Source organism: Heteronotia binoei, chromosome 10 (assembly GCF_032191835.1).
Source record: "Heteronotia binoei isolate CCM8104 ecotype False Entrance Well chromosome 10, APGP_CSIRO_Hbin_v1, whole genome shotgun sequence".
In the NCBI taxonomy this organism is placed as follows: domain Eukaryota; kingdom Metazoa; phylum Chordata; class Lepidosauria; order Squamata; family Gekkonidae; genus Heteronotia; species Heteronotia binoei.
The window spans coordinates 18,683,978-18,699,953 of NC_083232.1; the positions used below are offsets into that span (position 1 = coordinate 18,683,978).

The 15,976-nt window shown below is 45.5% G+C and overlaps 1 protein-coding gene across 2 annotated transcripts; it reads left to right on the forward strand.

Annotated features, from left to right (window-relative positions):
• The first annotated feature begins 2,912 nt into the window (after positions 1–2,912).
• Positions 2,913–15,279, forward strand: INSIG1 (insulin induced gene 1). 2 transcript variants are annotated; one of them, XM_060248042.1, is made up of 6 exons: positions 2,913–2,969; positions 5,540–5,946; positions 8,685–8,809; positions 9,598–9,764; positions 10,263–10,362; positions 12,655–15,279. In XM_060248042.1, the coding sequence occupies exons 2-6, from the start codon at positions 5,547–5,549 to the stop codon at positions 12,682–12,684; spliced, it is 822 nt and encodes a 273-aa protein (XP_060104025.1). In that variant the 5' UTR covers positions 2,913–2,969; positions 5,540–5,546; the 3' UTR covers positions 12,685–15,279. The 2 variants fall into 2 exon arrangements, with proteins under 2 accessions (XP_060104025.1, XP_060104024.1); XM_060248041.1 differs by lacking the exon at positions 12,655–15,279 and having other exon boundaries at positions 10,263–11,318.
• Positions 15,280–15,976: the final 697 nt, after the last annotated feature.

Genomic DNA, 15,976 nt, shown 5'->3' on the forward strand with positions numbered 1-15,976 from the left:
TTTGTTATGAGGGCCAGATCTGACACAAATGAGACCTTGAGGGGCTGGGCCATGTCGGGTTGGGCAAAGCATTTTGAGTCAGACCATGTGTGTTTCTATTTAAGATTAGGTAGCAGAAATATAAATTTTATAAAGAACACAAACACTATATATATATATATATATATATATATATATATATATATATATATATATATATATTTGTGTTTGTGTTCTTTATAAAATTTATAATTTTTTATATATATTTGTGTTTGTGTTCTTTATATATATATAAGCTTAAAACATGCTTAAAACGTTAGCACTCATTGGTCTTAAGGATGCTTTTTTTGTATGTCTTCCAGGGGATCCAGGGAACTGGGCAAAGGAAGCTCTGGCTTTTTCCTTCCTTCCCCAGGGGACTGGGGGCGGGGGGGGGGAGCCTCAGCCAATGGAGAAAATAGAGGTTTTGCTCTGTAGCTCCTGAGCAATTGAGCAAGCCTTGCAAAGCAAGCTGTTATGCAGAAGGAAGCAAGATACAGGGAGAAGGAAGCAGATGACAGCCAGTCACTCGGGGGGGGGGGGCTTTATAGGAGCCCTCCTGGGGCCTGATTCGGCCTCCGAACTGCATGTTTGACACCCCTGATCTAATGGGTATACAAGTCATGCAGTAGAATGAGTTCTTAGGGCAGACAAGAATCATTTCAGGCAGGTGTGTGATTTCTGAACGCTCTCACATATAGAACAAAGTTTGCGTCCAGCAGTACCTTGAAGACCCTGGGTCTAAACTTGCACCAGAAGTATGCATGCACATGAAAGCTTAGACCCAGAATTAACCTTTGTTGGTCTTTAAGGTGTCACTGGACTCAAATTTTGTTCTACTGCTTCAGTCACAGCTACCCACCTGGATCTATTCTCACAAGCTGGAATGTGCCCTGCCCTGCTGGTGTTCTACTTTCAGGGAAGTTTAAAAAGTAGGAGCACTTGGATATTATGAGTGACTTGCTCATTGCATTTGTGAAGCAGCAAGGCCCTTCTACCTGGTCAGGATTATCTCCTCTCTCCTTCTGCTGCAGGGTTATTCCTGAGTAGCCTGGAATGCACCGCTGTTGGAAGCAGCTCCCGCCAGAAAAGCCCCCTCCCACGCCAGCTGCCCACCCCCAGAGGCCTCTTTCAACTCGGAATAGGGTCGTGTGGGGCTTTGTCCTCCTGACCCAAAGGCAAACTGGGGGGAGAAGCAAGAGCAGGAGTGGGGTGAGGATGGTGTCATGGGTGGCGCTGAGTCATGAGCCCGCCCTGGGGGCACTTGAGTTTATCTGGGGCCGCACACGGGCTTGGCTTGTCGCCTCTGCGGTTTTCACCTCGGGGAGGCTGGCTATATCTGAACTCGGTAGGGACCTCCGTCCGCCTCGCTCCTTTTTAAACAAACGAGACTGCTGGGTGAGAAAAGGCAGCCCTGTCTCACACTCTCCCACCGAGAAAGCCGCTTTCCAAAAAAAAACATGGTTGTGCGTGAGGGGAAAAGGGAAGAATCACAGCACGGAGCGCGTCGTCGTTTGAGGGAGAGAGAGAGAGAGAGAGACCCCTCTTCCCCCCCACCCCCATTTCAGTCAGTTTGGCCGTTGGAAATGGAACGTTCAGCCCGGCACGAGCCGCTCGCGCCCTGCCTCGCCTCGCCACGTCTGCTCTCCTCAACTGCGCCTGAGCAGAGGCGCCACCGACTTCACTCGGCCCCCACAGCGAGGCCAGGGCCAGGCCGAAGCCGGGTGAGGAGGTCGGGATCGGTGCTCAGGCCCTGAAGGATCGAAGCCAAAGTTTGGGAGGCGCAGGCCAAAGGCACTGATCGGAATTGAGGGTTGCCAATCCTCAGATGGGGGCAGGGGATTCCCCGGTCTGGAGGCCCTCCTCCCCCGACTTCAGGGTCATCAAAAAGTGATTGCTGGGCACTCCCATTATTCCTTATGGAGACCGATTCTCATAGAGTATAATGGAGAATTGATCCATGGGTATCTGGGGGAAGCAGGTGTTTTTTGAAGTAGAGGCGCCAAATTTGCAGCATAGCATTCAGTGCCTCTCCTCAAAACACTCTCCGACTCTCAAAAAGATTGGAGCAGGGGGTCCAGTTCTATGAGCCCCAAAAGAAGGTGCCCCTGTCCTTCATTATTTCCAGTGTGGGGAAGGCATTTCAAAGGTGTGCGGTCCCTTTAAATGTGATGGCCAGAACTCCCTTTGGAGTTCAATTAAGCTCGTCACACCCTTGCTCCTGGCTCCACCCCCAAAGTCTCCCGGCTCCACCCCAAAGTCCCCAGGTATTTCCTGAATTGGACTTGGCAACCCTAGATCGGATTCCCTCCGTGTGTGTCCCAGCCAGCCGGGATGCCACAGCGACAGTCATGCCAGCCTTTAGGAGAGGGGGTCAGCCAGCTCTGCGCCGCATGCTGTGGGGCATCTGATCTTGCCCGTTTCGTTTCGTGTCCCAAACAACCCCCCTGATGTTTTCGTCACTTGTGTTGCTTTTGGAACTGCCATTGTCATCGGCTTCTAGCCCGGTCGCTTCGCAGGCAGACCTCCGTATGGAGCCCGCTAAAAAGCTCCTCGTACGCCTTCTTTCTCTCCCGCCCTCTCTTCCCCAGTTCCCGCCCTGTCAGCTCGCCGAGCTGTCAGTTGAGGGGAGGGCGGGTGGTGTGGCCCTAACGTCATATGGGCCGCCTGGCTCTCATTGGCTGGGCCGGCCTCACCAGACTGAAATGTTGTTCCTGGGGCTACCCAAGACAGCTCTTTCGTCTCCTCGCGCCGTCATCGTCTCTCGCAGCCCGGAGGGGGCGGGGCGCGAGGAAGGGGGGGGGGGAGGCAGAGCTCCGACTCCGGGTAGGCCGAAGGCGGGTCACGTGGCTCCGGGGCTCACGGCTTTATAAGCGTTTCAATCAGAGGCCGCCGCGCGCGGGAGAGGAAGGAGGGATCTGAGGGGCTTCGCGGGGCGGCGGATTAGGCAGGTGAGAGGGGGGCAATGACACCTCTCCCCCACCCCGTCTGGCATTTCTAGTGGTAGAAACCGGTGGAACTGCCAGGCCTCGCCGAGACTGGGGACTGTTAGCCGTGGAGCCTCCATATACAGAGGCAGTCTACCTCTGAGGGCCAGCTGCTGGGGAAGGGGCTGGCGGCGGCCTGTGTCCTCCTTGCTCTGATCCTGTGTTGCACTGAAGCGTCTTGGGTGGGCTGAAAGGGCAAATGCAGCTGTTTTTTCTGTTGTCTCTTGGTTGGGTGGAGGGTCATGCTGAAACGTAGCGGAATCCCTCTGGCTGGTCCTCTGCCCAACTGGCTTTCCCTGTTGTAAGAGTCAATAGGTCTCCTTCATGGGCATCTGAATGGTCCTTGTGAAGATGGAGAGGCTGAGCTCAGATGGGGCCCTAGGCTTGATTCCGTGCAGGCAGCATGCGCGGGAGGGGGGTGTCTCTTACAAGCCTTTTTCTTTGACTCTGTTCCTATATACAAAAAACAGAGAAAGGCTTAATCAAGGCCTGATCTAGAAGAATTTTTTTTGGTGTGGGGGGGCTAAGTGGGATGGAGATCTGGGGCCTTTGCTGTTGTGCTGCCTGGCCAAGTTGGCCTTCTGCATGCTTTTCTCTGTAGTGACTTATGTGGTTTCTGCAGGCTGAAAGGAGTAGATTGCCAGGAATTAAGAAACTTCTTTATCCTGCACCCTCTCCTTAAGCTGTTTGGTGTAAACAAGAGTTGGCCCCTGGTTGGGGATGTAGCAAGAATCTTGAGGTCAGGAGAGCAGGATCACAGTTGCTTATCTAGATAGAAGCAATACAGACCTCAGTTTCCTCAAAAGCTATTTGTTCTCCTTTGTGATTTTCCCCCTGGGGGTAAACAGCTTTGTGAATAGTGACCCTCCTGGAGAGAGCCTGCTTTGGTCTTGCTTAGCACTGGCTAGATAGTAACAAAGTCAGTGGAAAGAGAAAGTTGTGTCTCTGGAAAGAGTAGTGGGGCCTTTAACCAGTTCCCTTGCCTTTCAGCAACGGGATATCCCTTGAGGCAAGGAAACATAGAGCGTAAGACCTCTGGGCTGGGGGGGCTAGGCTGTGTAGTGCACTTTTGGTTCATATGCTATCCTATGCCAGCAGCAGCTTCGGTTCCAGGCGGAAAAGGACTATCTGGTATGTGGATGCTGTCCTTGAAACAGAGAGTGGCTGCTATCCAGCTGCTAGGAGATAAGATCCTGTTTGAGTGCTACTTCAGGAGTGGCAGCAGCAGCAACTTAAAGAACTCTTCCAAGTTCCTGTTGGGTCAGGTTGTGGTCTTTGCATAACTTTCCTTCTCCAGTAGAACAAAGTTTAATCTTGGGAATAAGCTTTTGTGTGCATGCACATGAAAACTTATATCTTGAATAAAATTCTGTTAGTCTTAAAGGTGCCACTGGACTCAAACTTTATTCTGTTGCTTCAGACCAACACGGCTTCCCACCTGAATCTGCTATCCTTCCCCAAGTAATAAAAGTGACTTCTGGGTCTCTGTTTGCTCAGTTGGATAGCTGTCAATCAAGCACATTTGTTCATGAGCTATAGAAGGTGAAGTATAGGATCTGCATAAAGCATACCTGAAGGATATTTTGCTACACTTGCTTGCTTCTAGTTTATGGCAACTTTGAGTTTTGGGAGAAAGGAGTATGTATACTGAGGGCCTGTAACAGAAATGGAAAGTGACTCTTGGGTCTATTATTTGGAACTTGTTCTTTAGGACTTAGGCTAAGTCTTTGCAAATATATACTGTGAAGGAGCAGTTAACTATTATAGGTGTGCAGCTCTTGGGACAGTAGGTCTGAGCAGGTCTGCTCAGAATCCTCCTTGGGACTTTTCATTGAGTCTTACTCCAAAGAAAGTTTTTCATAGGATGGCATTGATAGAGCATGGAGGACAGGAAACACTTTGACTTGCATGTACCGTATATAACTGAACATCTGCTGCTGTTATATCCTTGTTTGCTTATAGCTGTATGGTAGGGGGTTGAAATCTTTGATAGATACACAGCATTTATAATGTCAGTATTAGAAACACATTGCATCACTTTCAAATTAATAGGTCTACTCCTGTATTGTACATGAGGGTCTTGGATAGGGGGAAAGATATGACTGAAATGTTATTTGAATAGGTGACAGCTATGGCAGTAGGTGGTTCTCTTGTTCCATGAGCCATGCCAATTCCATGATGCCTCCATAAATGGATGTCTGTCTTGGAAGAAATTGGCTGCTGTCCCTGCCTTGGAAGTGAAACTCTCATAGAGTCTTGTGCTATATTGTCTGTTGATTCCAGTTATGGGCGCAGCTGCAGATCTTTTGTAAGTCCTGACAGACCAGTCAGGAGAGACTATGGTGTATCCTGAATTTCTAGAGCACAGTTGAACATAGACAGAGATTTTCTGTGGTTTGCCCAGTCTTTCGGAATCTTCTTGTACCTCATGAAGGAACAAAGCATTAAGACTTGATCTTTGTAATCACAAAGCTTGCTTGGGGGCTGGTTTTTGCCTGGCGTTGGCACTAACGATTTCTTGGTGCATATTTCAGAAAGCGAATGGAGAATTCAGTCCCTGGACTGGAGGGTCATACCTGCAGTTGTTCCTGTGTTGCTGGGAGAAGGAAGAAAGCTCCCGTAGGAGGAACTGCTTCAGGGCTGGCAGCCAAGGTGGGCGAAATGCTGAGTTCATCTGTCTCAAACTCTCCTCTAACATTAATGGCCCATGGAGCCCAGAAGCCCAGCAGCTCCAGCCTCAGCAGCAGCTCCAGCAGCAGCTTGAACTTGAGCCGGGACGTATTGCAGCGGAGCCTGGTGCTGTTCTTTGTGGGCACATTTCTGGCACTCGTGCTGAACTTGCTGCAGATCCAGAGAAATGTGACTCTGTTTCCAGAGGAAGTAATGTCAACCATCTTTTCTTCTGCCTGGTGGGTGCCCCCTTGCTGTGGAACAGCAGCAGGTGAGTCACTTGACTGTTTGGGACTCTTTCTTTAGAGAAAAAGGCATTGGAGTGGTTTAGTCTTGGCCTTATACTTGACTGAGCTGGCAACTCTCCAGTCCTATTCTTTTTTTTTTTGCCCACTTGAGCTCTTCCCAAGAGCAACTGTGTCTATAAGAATGCAAACAGGCTGTTGTTGCCATCCTGCTACTCGAGACAGTCAGGTCAAACAAATGCAAGTATGTCGCTGCCTAGGAGATAATGAAATCATCTACCTGTGCAGCGTGTGTTCATCCTAGACTGAAATTGCTTTTTCAAAGGTATGATTAGAAACGGAGAAACAGTTTCTTCCAGCTATTATCGTTCAAGTTTTAACACAGTAGCTGGAATGACTCGTCAGCACCCTCTGCCTCCTGATTGGCTCCCTTTTTCAACTGGTGAGTCTCATGTTCCCATTCCTATTGGCTGCTGGTATGAACATGCCATACGTTTGGAATCAAAAACAAGGAAGTCATGTGTTGTGATGAGAGAGGAGGGGAAGTGAAGCTTGGCCAGGTGCCTGTTCTGAGAGCAGCTGCAGCAGTTTCAGTTCCCACTAGAAACATAATGACTGGGGAGGCGGTTTTTTTTGTAAAGCTGAATGTATCATGGAACAAAACCCTCATTTTAAATAAGAAGCAGTAGAAACCAAGCAAATAGGTATGCAGAATGTCGGAGCTGACAAACTGAATCCTGCTGCTGCAGGCTACTCAGATGGCCTCAGAATAGAGAATGTTTTATGAAATGAAGTTTTGTACTTTCTGATGCAGCGTTTGGAATTCCAGCATGCAAGATGTCTTGAGTAAAGCCACAAAAGGAAATTGATCCCAGGCTTTGCTTTTTGTGCAGCTTGTATGCTGTAATTTCCTAAACCAAAAGAACAAGTTGTCTGCTACAGCAGAGACGTTGCTGGAGTGGATGTTAGTTTATGTTGGGTATTCAAGCCCCTGTAGCTCTGTCCCAAGCCCAGAGCTGTCTTCAGAAATAAAGACAGCTGGTTTTGGAGAGAATACAAAATAATGATTCAAACTGTCAAGTGCAGAATGACCTGGTGAATCAGTGCAATGAGTCTGTAGTACTCCTACTGTGCCAGATGCCTAGCCTGAACTTGTCACTAACAGTCATGAGAGATGCATCATTGTTGTTCCCTTGGCAGATGGGGAACATAAAGCTGAGAAGGAGACACTTCCCTAGGCTTTTCATGGCTGGGCACTAATCTTAATCCTAAGGAAGTTTATCCTCAGGCCTGCTGTTTGTTTTGAGGCTGGTTAATTATGTTTGATCACAGTCTGCTCCTAAAAAAAATACCTTTAAACCTCATGAAATGCAGGTCTCAGGTGCCCTTCAGAAGAATGTTTTGACCGTCGGTGCCCCTGCTCCTCTGGCTATAGGTGGTCATTCTGCAGCTAAGCTAAAGCTTTGCTCTTCTTAAGAAGCAGGTGACTTCAAGCAAGCAACTGCTTCTTAGCAATTCTGCTCAGTCAGAGGAAGAAGCTAGCCACCCAGACTTCACAAGAACAAGCCAGGTTGTTGTTAGGACTATCCTGTGGCCACTGAGATCAAATAGGAAGAACTGGGTCTGTTCTACATGTTGTTCTGGTTATCATGCAGCAGCTGCTTGTAAACTTCCCCATGTCATATGTGCTGGGTCCTTCAAAATAGCTAAATTACCAAATGCAAATGATTTTCAAGTAATACAAAGTGCTCCTGAATTAGGCTGCAATGGCCAACTGTAGGTTTCAGCTAGTGGACAGGTAGATAAAGTTATTATAAATTATCACACCAGAAAACTGGATATCTTATATGCAAATAAAAATTTGATAGTATATAACTATGATTCCGATGAGCATCTACATTAAAAGTAGTGGGAACTTTTAATTCTCATATGTATAGAACTTCTAAAATTATGCCATTGAATCAGAAGAATTGCCAGGCCTTTTGTCACAGGCTACAGAACTTCTGATTGCTTCCAAAATATAAAAATCCCTCTTCTAATAGTCCAAAAAGGAGTGTGCATGTTCCTTGATGACATCAAGGATTGTGTATTTGTTAATCGGAACATATTTGAACTTGGGAGCCCACTGAGGGTTAGCGTTGGGTTGAGGCCCTAAGGTTGGCAATAATTAATCTGGTCAGTTTAGCCACTGAAGCGTTTTGTTTATCCCTGGCTCTGGAGAACAAAAGGTGCCGTGCCACTCGTCACTGTCACAAGACCTTCCGTTTAAGCGCTGTGTGGTGTTCCAGGGTGTTCTGTAGCAGTTGTTAGCTCAGCTGAATGCAGAATGAGCATTACTGCAAGAGGCTTGTTCCATACTGCAGCGCCACTTACTTGGCTTGAAAGCTTGGAAATGGATCGCTGCAGCACCCCTTAATGTGAGCTGATTTTGCATTTACCAGGGGCAGCTCTTCCATCCCCCAAGGGAGCAGGGTTGGTGTAGTCAATTAATTTTGGACTTCTAAGCGAGGAAGTGCATTTTAAAAAAAAACCACCACATTCCACATGTAAAGAGAAGGATGGCTATGTGGTGTATGCATTTTAAAAACTGCAGTTCCATGTACTGCAAGAGGCTACTTGAAGCTTCATATGGTTTTTTGTCACTCTGTTATTAAAAGGTATTACAGTTAAGAAAAGATATTTCTGGTTTGTGCGGCTTTGTCATGTATTTATATATGACCATTCATGGAAATAAGTGTCAACCATTTGTCTTATTCTCTTACAGCTGTTGTTGGTCTGCTGTATCCCTGCATTGATAGTCATCTTGGTGAGCCTCACAAATTCAAGAGAGAATGGGCCAGTGTCATGCGCTGTATAGCCGTTTTTGTTGGCATTAACCATGCAAGTGCTGTATCCTTGAAGCGGTTGGAGTAGCGTCTCTAAGGTCGTCATAATGAAATAGGATTTAATGTGGGATCTTTTTCTCCTCTCTAAAATGTTTCCTGCAGAATGAGTTGGGTGCCTAGCAGCTTGGACCTTTGGGCTTTCAGGTGGTATCTTGTAGAATCTGGAGCAAAACCCCTGAGCCGCTGCAGCTGATGCTTATATCAGTAGGTGGGCTTCACCTGCCTAGTGCTGTAGAAGCCCTGATCCGACTTGTGTATAATGGAGGTTGTATCTAGGATTTCCAGTGCCATTCAATGTGGAGAATGAAAAATTAGGGAGCAGCTTAAGAAGCTGGGGCCCAGGCAGAGGGTATGAGGGTAGCTGAGCACGTTCTGAGGGCTTGTGCTTCTGTTGCTGATTCTTCTCATACAGAATAGAGTGATCATGATAGCTTACATTTCACAAGAGCAAAAAATGCTCTGAAATCTCTTATGAAATATATGGTTGGGATATCTGGACTGAAATGGAGACTTGGTCAGCTGCTACCTAAGTCAAGTGGGTTTTGATTTCACACACACAGGTCATCTCTTGGTAATAAAATGATGAGCATGCAGGACAGGGTTGAACTGGCCCTGAGTGCCATGAATCTGCAGCACTTATCTTTTTTGCAAAACGCAGTACAGGTACTTATATGAAAGACTAAGGACAAATGAAATATGAATGGGCCTTAGGCAGTGACTAGGCTTGAATTCTTTTGCGGTGTAGGAAGGTTTTCTCTGAAGCTCTAGACCTTTCCTTAACTTCCTGCTTAGAAATTGGATTTTGCAAACAATATCCAGCTCTCCTTGACACTGGCAGCACTGTCATTGGGCCTCTGGTGGACATTCGATCGTTCCCGAAGCGGTCTGGGCCTTGGAATTACAATAGCTTTTCTAGCCACCCTGATTACACAGTTTCTTGTCTATAATGGAGTTTATCAGTAAGTATCTTTCCCTGTCTTCCTGCTTCAGATTGTCAGACTGTGTAAAGATATGTTTGATTAAACTTGTAATCTGTGTACGTCAGTGCTCATTCACCTGTTAAAGAGAAGGAAGATCAAGCCTTCTGTTTTAATGGCATTGCATTGTTTAGCCATGTAGAATGTTTTTTTTTTAAAAGAAAATAGTTATGTAAGGTTTCTTTTGTTTGTTTTAAATAAGAGCCTGGGTGTGTCAGGTAAGAAATGGTAAGCTTCAGGTTGAGGGCAAAAATCTCTCTCCTGTGCCACCCAAATACTTATCCTATATAAGTTTTTTCCTGCTTAAGCATTGTTAAACAAAGGCTACTATGCCATAATGATAGCAGTTTCTAAAAATTCATCTAAATAACCATAGAATGTACTTGCAGTCAAATATTTGGTACCAAATTCATATCTTCAAATATTGCACGGATACTAAACCTTATAGCCATATCTAAAAATGCTTTCCTTTTTCTTTAGGTATACCTCTCCAGATTTCCTTTACATCCGATCTTGGCTGCCATGTATTTTTTTCTCAGGTGGTGTGACTGTAGGGAACATAGGACGCCAGCTGGCTATGGTAATTATTGCCAATCTGTTTTTAGCTCTTCTAAAAGGGAAAATGTGACTTATATCTATTAGTCACTAGTGGTTATCTGAGGGCATCTCACTTTGGTGACTACTGAGAATAACAAGTTCTTTACAAGTGCATGACCTGAAACTCATTGTCTAAGAACTATGGCTAACCAGTTGGCCCTGAGGTGTACTTGCAAGCACAGCCTTCCCTCCGATTGCTGTGCTGTGACCTTCCTGGCTACCTTTCACTGAAAGAAGGAAGTCAGAAAATACTTATTAGAAGAACTTTTCTCCTTTAAAAATCTGCTGAGTTCAGTCTTCTCTTTAGGACATGTTCCTGTACCTCTGTTGTGCCAGAAACATTTAAGTTCCACAGGCAACTTAAAGGCCTCCAAGCATCACAGCTGATCATATAATGTATGCTTTATATCACATGTTGGTATGAGCTCGTCTAATGGAGGTTTCAGAAGTAGTACAAGCAGTTTTTGTCATTGCCCTCAATTGGAGAGCACTTGTTTGTGCAAACAAGATGTATACACAAGTACATTGTAGATTTGGGTTTCTGGTACATTGGCTCTGATTAGTTGTTTGCATCTGTTATCTTCTGGATCAAAATCGGAAGGCGTACAATAACGGTACTCAGCACGTATGCATTTGACTATGACACAAGGCTAGACACCAGGAGGCCTCATAAACATTCTTATGCCTTGAGTCAATTGATTGATACTATAAATCTCCTTTTTCAGTCCTGTGTTAACTTGTTAAGTGCCTTAATATTGTATCATGAGCCAATATATATAAATACTGCTTGCCCACTGAAGAAGGCCTGTTTGGGCTGAAACATGCCAGGTTGCAATAGTTCGCACTTGTGTACGTTGTATACATTTATTCTGTAATGAGGATAAAATTGGGCCCATAAATGTTTTTAACCATTTTTGTAATAAATACATTTTTTATAATATTCAGGTTACTAATTCAGTAATTGGCCCTGTAATGTTTGTAAATATCATTTCTGGTTCTTGATTCAATTTAGGGGGGGTGAAGTGCCTCCCTTTTTTTTTCTTTTGGGGCAAGGATTACCTCCTGGAAAATGTGCTGACTTGCCTGTAACAGAGATTATTTTTTACCCCTTTCTGTATAATGTGGGTGACCTCCTCAGATGTCCAACTTTCTCAAAGGCTTTAAGTATTTCCAGCCTTTCTCTGCTCAGACTGGCAGCAGCTCTCCAGGGTCCCTTTTAATTCCTGTGGTTGAACTAACAAGATCCCATACATTCTTGACTGTTAAAGCATGCAGAGCTGACACAGCATTGGCTGAAACATGTTGGAAATTGTTAGTGCCCTGGGAGTCTATCTTGCAGAGGTGTCTCATTACAGCACCTCTGTAAAAGTTTGCAAAGCTTTCACTGAGGTGTCAAAGAAAGCTTAAAGTTATTTTTGAAGTCTTCAACCTGAATGCCTCTCTCATCTGGTGTTTTTGCCAGAGAACCCTTTCTCCAACCAGCATTGTTTTCAAGGGGGCTAGACAGCAAGATCCTGCAAGCAGTTGCTGTGATCACATGCATAGGGAGCAGGGCAATGTTCTCCTTTCTTTGGTCATAGTGCTAGGAAACGTGCTGGGCTCTGCATGTAAGCTGCAGAGTACAATCTTTGCATGGGGCAGGGGTCTCTGAAGGATATGGCTGGGCATTCAGGTCATACCATTTGTGAAGAACAACTCTTTGTGGAGAGCAAGCATGTACTCACTTTTGTAAACCAGGCACCCAGTCCCTTTGGTCTGCTTTGAAAAATGCCTGAAATGTTTTTTAAAAAATCAGGAAGGGGGAGGTGAGCTATTCCCAATGATGTTAATCAAGATGAAGAACTGTGCTGAACATTTAGCTTTTTATACTATATAATCTGTACTTATAGCTTGATATGATTGGGGAGTCAGATCCCAACCTTGGCCTTTGTGTTCCTTGAAACCAAGTCATCTGTCCCTGGGAGTCAGCTGCTACACTCAACATGGCTTTTGTTTTCCTGTTGTACTTCAACCAGACTTGCCTGTTTTCCTCTCTGAGGACAAGCACCACCAGCATGTCTTTAATAGGGTGCTGGCATTGAGATGATAAGCACCTTGGCTGGAGCTATTGGTACTCGGAGCCTCCAAGCTGGCTGGTTTTGAAGAACACAATAGAATTTCAGTAGCTGCTAAATGTGCATTGAGTCCCAGTAAGAAAGGCGGACTGTAAATAATGTAAATAAATGTTCCTTAATTGTTTTTCTTTATTTATGATACTACTTGCTTTTGACTGCAGGGTGTTCCTGAGAAGCCTCACAGTGACTGAGTGTTTGGCTGTGCAGTGCCCTTGCGAAGGCAAAATGGAGATGGCTTCCTGAGTCTGAACTGGGATTATTTTTCTTGGATAACCTGTGTGGGCTCTGTGCGCAAATGACTGGTGAAGGAATGTTAAATTCACCTTACAGCAGCCAAGGGCTTACCTTGGTTTTCCAGAGAGACATCTGTACTTGGTTCTCCTGTGGAAGAATTCCATAGAGACTTAATACATAGCAAGCCGTGCTTGGTGCCAGTGGTCCCAGGCGCTAGGTTCCAGTTGAAGTCACTGAAACAGCGGCCATATTTCAAAGCCTTGAAGCAAAACAAAACTCTAAGCTTTGTGCAGATGCCCAAAGAAGGTTGACTGACTGGTGGTGCTGGAAGGTGGAAGTACATGAGTGTCATAGGAAATAGTATTTATCCAACTGTTCTTTAAGATAGGGTTGTCAGAGGATCAGATAAGAATACAATCACTTGGATGTCATGTGAAGGGATAATAGCCACAGGCACAATCTGATGGGAAGTTCTGCTTTGCAGGCCCCACTGAAATGGGAGGGAGAAGGGCCCTGCTCTTTCAGTGGGGCTTCTACTGGAGAGCTGGTTTGGAGTTCCATTTTGACTTGTGTGGGTTTTTTGCAGTTTCAGATCTCTTGAGAAAGTCAAGCAAACTGTCTCGTTAATAAAGAAGCAATAAGTTTCCCAGCTGCTCATAAGATCAGCTGGCCCCTTATTCCTGTCCTGCTGTCAAATTAAACACAGCCAAAATCCATTCTTGGTCAGCAACTCACTTTGCTGCATCTCCAAAGGGGGGAAGCCCTGAAGTCCCTTCCTGATAAACCAGTCCTCAGAGTGCAGGACAGGAGGAGGATTCTCACCCGATTCCTGTGGGGTTTTCTTTCTGGGAGTCTTTCTAGTTTGGGGGCTCCGACTATAGCTGCCATCAAAAGAAGCAGGGCAGGCCAAAAGTGTTACTTCATGCTTCTTATCAGTGAACTCCGACTTCACACTGTGTTTCTGAAGAAATCATTGCTCTTGTTGTTTTTTTTAATCCAACCCTATATGACTTGCAATCTGTGATTGCCTTGTTAAAAACGCCTACATCACTGTGTTAAACATGTGGGGTGTCTTAAGTAGTTTCATAGGCAGCACAATGGCAACTTTAATAACATAGGCCACAGTTGACCTAATTAACAAGTATTGGGTCTCAGAATTTAGAAGTGCAATGTACAACTGAGAAATCTGAGCCTTGTCTCCCCTTAGTCTCCTTAAACAATGGGGAGCTATTAATCTCATTTCAATGCTGCACAGAGGCAAAAGTCAGCAATAATTGAATTAGTAATACTAGTTCATGCCTCCTCCTTCTCACTTCTAAAGAAATGCTCTGGTTCTGTGCTTGTGGGGTGCAAAGTGCTCTTCCTACGTTGCCTTTTTAAAAAAGTTGTATTAGGCAATTGGCTCTTCTCCATCTCTAGCACCAGGTAGGTCTTCCAATCTAGTCAGGGGCCATCAGCTGAAACTTGCATCCTTCCCTTTGAGGCTCTTTTTTCCCTCTCAAGGAAGCCTCCTAATGCAGGGTTTCTCTGGCTCTTGAAACCCAGGTCCCTTCTAAATTGATACTGCCTTCTTAGCCAACCAACTCGGTGGTACGCACGAGGAGAGCCTTTGTCCGCAGCCGCATGTGTACAGCCTGTTGTGGACAATAGGGGACTAATAGAGCACTGGGATTAGGGCGAATGAGGTCCCCCCCAACCAATTCTGGCTCCAGTGCTCAAGCTTCCACTGTTGGGAGGAAAATGTCTTTGGTGTGCCAGCTGTAGGATCTTTGCCCTTCCTGAAACTTCAGGTCCTCTTCCTCAGTGAGTGGCACTTTCCTAGTTAAAGTCTGAGAACCACCATCCTAAAAAAAATGTTTTTGAGTATATTTCAATGCTGTTAAGTGTTTGGGGTTTTCTGTTCATTTGTTTGAAACAGAGGTTGATAGAAGAAGCCTTCAGGCAGTCATGGGCAAATCACTGACTCTGAAGCAGGTGGTATTATTGTTTGCAGTCTTGACTTTCTCTTTTTGCCTTCCATTGGCTTTTAAAGGTATAGCAGTTTATCAAAGTGAGTTGAATACATATTCATGGTGTAATGCTTTCTCTACACATGTAAGAGACTGACTGGCATTATTTGATGGCTATGCCTATGCAAACCTGTATCTGTTTGTTGATATCAGATTTCAGCCACTTGTGTTCCGTAACTTCACCCAGAAGGCAAAGAAGCGCTTTGAGATATCCATCTCCCCAGTACCAGATAGAACTAAAAAGGACAATTATAGGTGTAAATATGTAATCATGGAAAACAGTTAAGTATTTTATTCGTGAAGGTTTGAAAGGAAATCTTTCTTTTGACAAGGTGGCCAAAATACAAGTCAGAAGTTCAATCTTGCCAATATTTGTATGTATCTGAACCAAAGTGATCAGTTTGTGTTACAATGAGAAGTATGAGGGGGAAAACTTGCACTATTCTTGATTGGCATCCTTAGATTCTCCGACTGGGTAGGCTTTCAGTAGTGGTGTGTGTATGTGTGTGTATTTTTTTAATTATTATTAAAGGTTTAAATCAATGTTTTCTGTCTCTTGTGGTGCTTATCCAGCATGGTGATCTGGAATGGAGGGATTGGGCAGGTAGGCAAAAGCACACAAATATTTTTACTTACTACAAGATCTGTGGCTTTGGTGCTGCATTTCAGTCAGCCTTCCAGTGGTGGGGAGGAGGGGGCCTCGGCTTCATAACCTTGCATTAAGTGTTAGCTGGAGAAATGGCATGCTTCTTTGAAACTTACCGCTGCCATATCTTTCTCACCCCGGTTCATTTTGACAGTTTTTACATGGGATATGCTGCCTCCTCCTGATGGGGAAGTGGCACTGCACTCACAACACTGTGTCACCAATGTACCCTTCCGAGGAGTGGGCACGAGCAGCTCTTCTCACCCCTTCCCCCAGCAAACGTGTGCAGCCTCATCAAAAGTGGCTCCCACCTCCCCACTCCTTTGTCTTTCCCCTGAGTAGTACTCTACCTGTTTCAGTGTTCATTAGGCACTTGAAAGATACTACAAACACATTCTGAAGGGGAGTGGTTTGTAATTGGGAGGGGAGGGACGATGGGCTGGATGGCAGAGCACCTGCTTGGCATGTTGAAGGTCCCAGGTTCAAGAACTGGGTAATAGGTGACATCGAAGGCCTCCACCTGAGACCCTGGAGAGCTGCTGCCAGTCTGAGCAGAGAACACTGATGGGTCAGTGGTCTGAGTCATCATAAGGC